Source organism: Bison bison, unplaced genomic scaffold (assembly GCF_000754665.1).
Source record: "Bison bison bison isolate TAMUID 2011002044 unplaced genomic scaffold, Bison_UMD1.0 scf7180017864374, whole genome shotgun sequence".
In the NCBI taxonomy this organism is placed as follows: Eukaryota; Metazoa; Chordata; class Mammalia; order Artiodactyla; family Bovidae; genus Bison; species Bison bison.
In genome coordinates this window covers 4,062,309-4,065,299 of record NW_011494946.1, presented here as the reverse complement: position 1 = coordinate 4,065,299, position 2,991 = coordinate 4,062,309, and the positions used below count along the sequence as shown (strand labels likewise).

General features: G+C 53.2%; 1 protein-coding gene across 8 annotated transcripts in view; it reads right to left on the bottom strand.

Annotated features, from left to right (window-relative positions):
- The window catches only part of RFTN1 (raftlin, lipid raft linker 1), a 220,955-nt gene that overhangs the window by 201,865 nt on the left and 16,099 nt on the right, over positions 1–2,991 (bottom strand). For 4 of the 8 annotated variants that reach the window (XM_010856723.1, XM_010856717.1, XM_010856720.1 and 1 more), the window contains exon 2: positions 36–188. In XM_010856723.1, the coding sequence (XP_010855025.1) occupies positions 36–180 (145 nt within the window). In that variant the 5' untranslated portion in view covers positions 181–188. Of the gene's footprint in view, positions 1–35; positions 189–944; positions 1,103–1,162; positions 1,318–2,401; positions 2,760–2,991 lie in introns of those variants that run through there. The other 4 variants (XM_010856716.1, XM_010856722.1, XM_010856719.1 and 1 more) reach the window with 4 other exon arrangements.

Sequence of the window (2,991 nt, the reverse complement as noted above, 5' to 3'; positions counted from 1 at the left end):
CCCCAGCCTGCCCCTGCCCCCAGCGCCCGGCTCACCGGCGCTCAGCGTGGTGAACTCCAGGAAGCGGTACTCGTAGGACACGTCTATCTTGGTCTCCACCTGGGGCCTCTTCAGCGTCGAGTAGATATTTCCAGGCCGTCGGTCGTCACGTTTCTCCAGCTTGTTCAACCCGCACCCCATCTCAGCAGCTGCCGGCAGAAGAGGAGAAAGAGGATGATCTCTATTCTGAGATGCTGTCCTTCTACACTGTCGTACCAAAAGACCATCACGTCCCAGAAGCAGACATACAGGACCCCAGGCTGGCTGAAATCCAGAGCAGGATCCGATCCACGACCTGCACCCCAGAGGCTCTCACTCAGGCTGGCTTCTCTCGCTGCTAAGACACCCTTGCCAGCCAGCCTGGGGCTCTGAACTGACGCCCCAAACATGCCTGTTTTATATCATTTCTCTGCCCTGTCTGAGGAAAACACCACCTCGGAGTGCCTCAGCCCCACTATACTCCATACACGTGGTCTTAAAAAAGCAGATCTAAAAAGCAAGGCCCTGCATAATGGCGTCGGCCCATCCAAGAAAAGAGACAAGACGGTCTGGCACTCCGCGGTGGTCTCTAAAAGGGGACCATAAGTTGTTGTTGCAATTTCCAAAATCCTTTCCACCCTCAACAGTAACTATTTAGATAGATTTCACATTCAGAAAACGTCTTTCAAAAGTAGATGGCGGTATTTTTACAGGCCTTGTTTAAAAGTCGTTAATTCTCTCTGAGACCAAACCAGAAGAACCCAGGGGTTCTTCCAGACTCTGAGAGTCATTTCGGACCAAAATGAAAACTGGGCAAACACGAGCAGCAGGGCAGGAGAAATTGGAAGCAGAAATCCACGCGGGTTGGAGCAAAGATCTGCACCCACGGTTTGGAAGGAGAATGAAGAAATGTTGAAACGGCGCACACGAGAGTGAACTGGGCATCCAGTCTTCCAGGGGCTGAGAAACAGGGCCCGGTCTCTGTTTCTTTAGGCAGACTGGCGTTCACGAAACGGCTCCGCGTCCACTCCCCAGACTTCAGCGGGGACTTCAGTTACCCCTCGTGACCAAGCCTGGCTAATCTGTCCCTCCTCCCCGGAGCACCACTGCTGTCATCAGGACACGTTTCACAAAAAACACGAACCGGTCAAGACTATCACAAACAGAAGCGCAGCGGCCACTTCCGCTCAGAGATAAGCGTCTCCTTGGGCTCAGGCCATTCGCAAGGTACCCGGCTTCCTACGGCAACTTGGCCAGCTCCGGAAAAACAGACGAACCTCACGAAGGCAACTTAGCCGGGGAGGGACGATGGGGCTGGCGGAGCAACCACCAGGCGCTGCTTGTCAGTAATTAAAAAAAGTCTGGGAGGATGGATGAGAACAGGAAGGCTTACTTATGCCTTAATAAGGGAACATTAGTGTCCAAAGGGCCAGAGCAGACATGATTTATGTGCCATCTGCATGAACTGATTACTTGTAAAATACTCTGCAGTTCTGCTGATATAATAGCTGATATGCACTGAGGCTGCATATTTAACTGCTAGAAAGCAAGCCGACAGGCATCCGCTGGGGCGACGCAGAAGTGGACAGGGAGGCCCCTAAGTGCTAGGGAACAGGTAAGCTGGGGAGATAAGCCCTATCACCACCAGAACAGAACTGGAAATACCCGGAAGGCTTACCAGTCACTCACTCACCTTCCTCCCTACAAAGGCCTGAATATTTGGGGGCCTCCAAGAAAGTGAAAAAAAAAAACAAAAAGGGGCTTCCCAAGCGGTGCTAGTGGTAATAACCTGCCTGCCAATGGAAAAGACGGTAGAGACATGGGTTCGATCCCTGGGTCGGGTAGAATCCACGGAGGAGGACACAGCAGCCCACGCCAGTTTTCTTGCCTGGAGAATCCCATGGACAGAGGAGTCTGGTGAGTTAACGTCCATAGCGTTGCAGAGTCAGACATGACTGAAGCGACTTAACATGAAGGCAAGAGACAAAGAAGCCTTTCCTCAAAAGACTTCCCATTCTTGCTAGCTTACTAGGTAAATTCTAGCACTGGAGATTCCTTCCTTTGAGAACACTCTACCTCAGCAGCCTCTGAAACCACCATCGCCTTCTCCCTGGGAAGGACACCACACCAAGCTCCTGGTAGACCCTAACACTTCAGTATGATTTAATTTCTTTTCTTCAGCACACGTTCCTGACAGCAGGAAAAAAAAGGAGGAGGGCGTTACCGGGATGAGTCAAGACAGACAAATCTGATACTGGAGGGGGGCGGTGCCAGAAACTATTAGAAAAAGTCCCATTTCACAAGCTGTGAATTTTCAGCTTTAGTCACACCATCCAAACTTGAGCCCCCAAGTCCACCCCGAAGGGCACGATGCTGGACTCACAGGACGCAGTGAGGCTCTGGGCAGACGCATCGTCCATGTGATCAGACACTGGACCGGCCGGGAGCAGCACTGTAGCCTCAGTGAATCCTCGAGGTCTGCAATTCCAGGCACTCGCTTCTCTGGGGGTACCGGCAGCGCCCATCAAGCAACCGCTTCTAAAGCACTGTTCTCCCTGGGAAGGGAGACCCTGCCAAGCCACCGCCATCAGAAGTGTGCAGTGTGAACTGTTCCTCTCGCGGTCGGGTTACGGCCCTCCCTTGCCGGCTCCCAGCATTGCTGCTTTCCTCCAAGCTCCTCCCTGTGTCCTCCCACTCACCCGACCCCTGGCAAAATAGGAAAGGCTTGGACAGCACCCCACAAATGGCTATTACAGCCCCTACTGTGCTCAAGCAAGTCATGAAACCTAGCTTATGGAAAGGAGGAGAATGAAGGCGTGGCAGTGCCTCCCGTCATCACCCACGTTTGGGAGATTTCACTATTTCCGATGCGAGGTTCCCTCATGCTGGAACCCCACGGGGAGCTGGGCCAAGGCTGGCTCTGGGCCTCGCGGGGCAGTGAGGCTGGAGGAAGAGGGAGGAGAAGGACAGCTC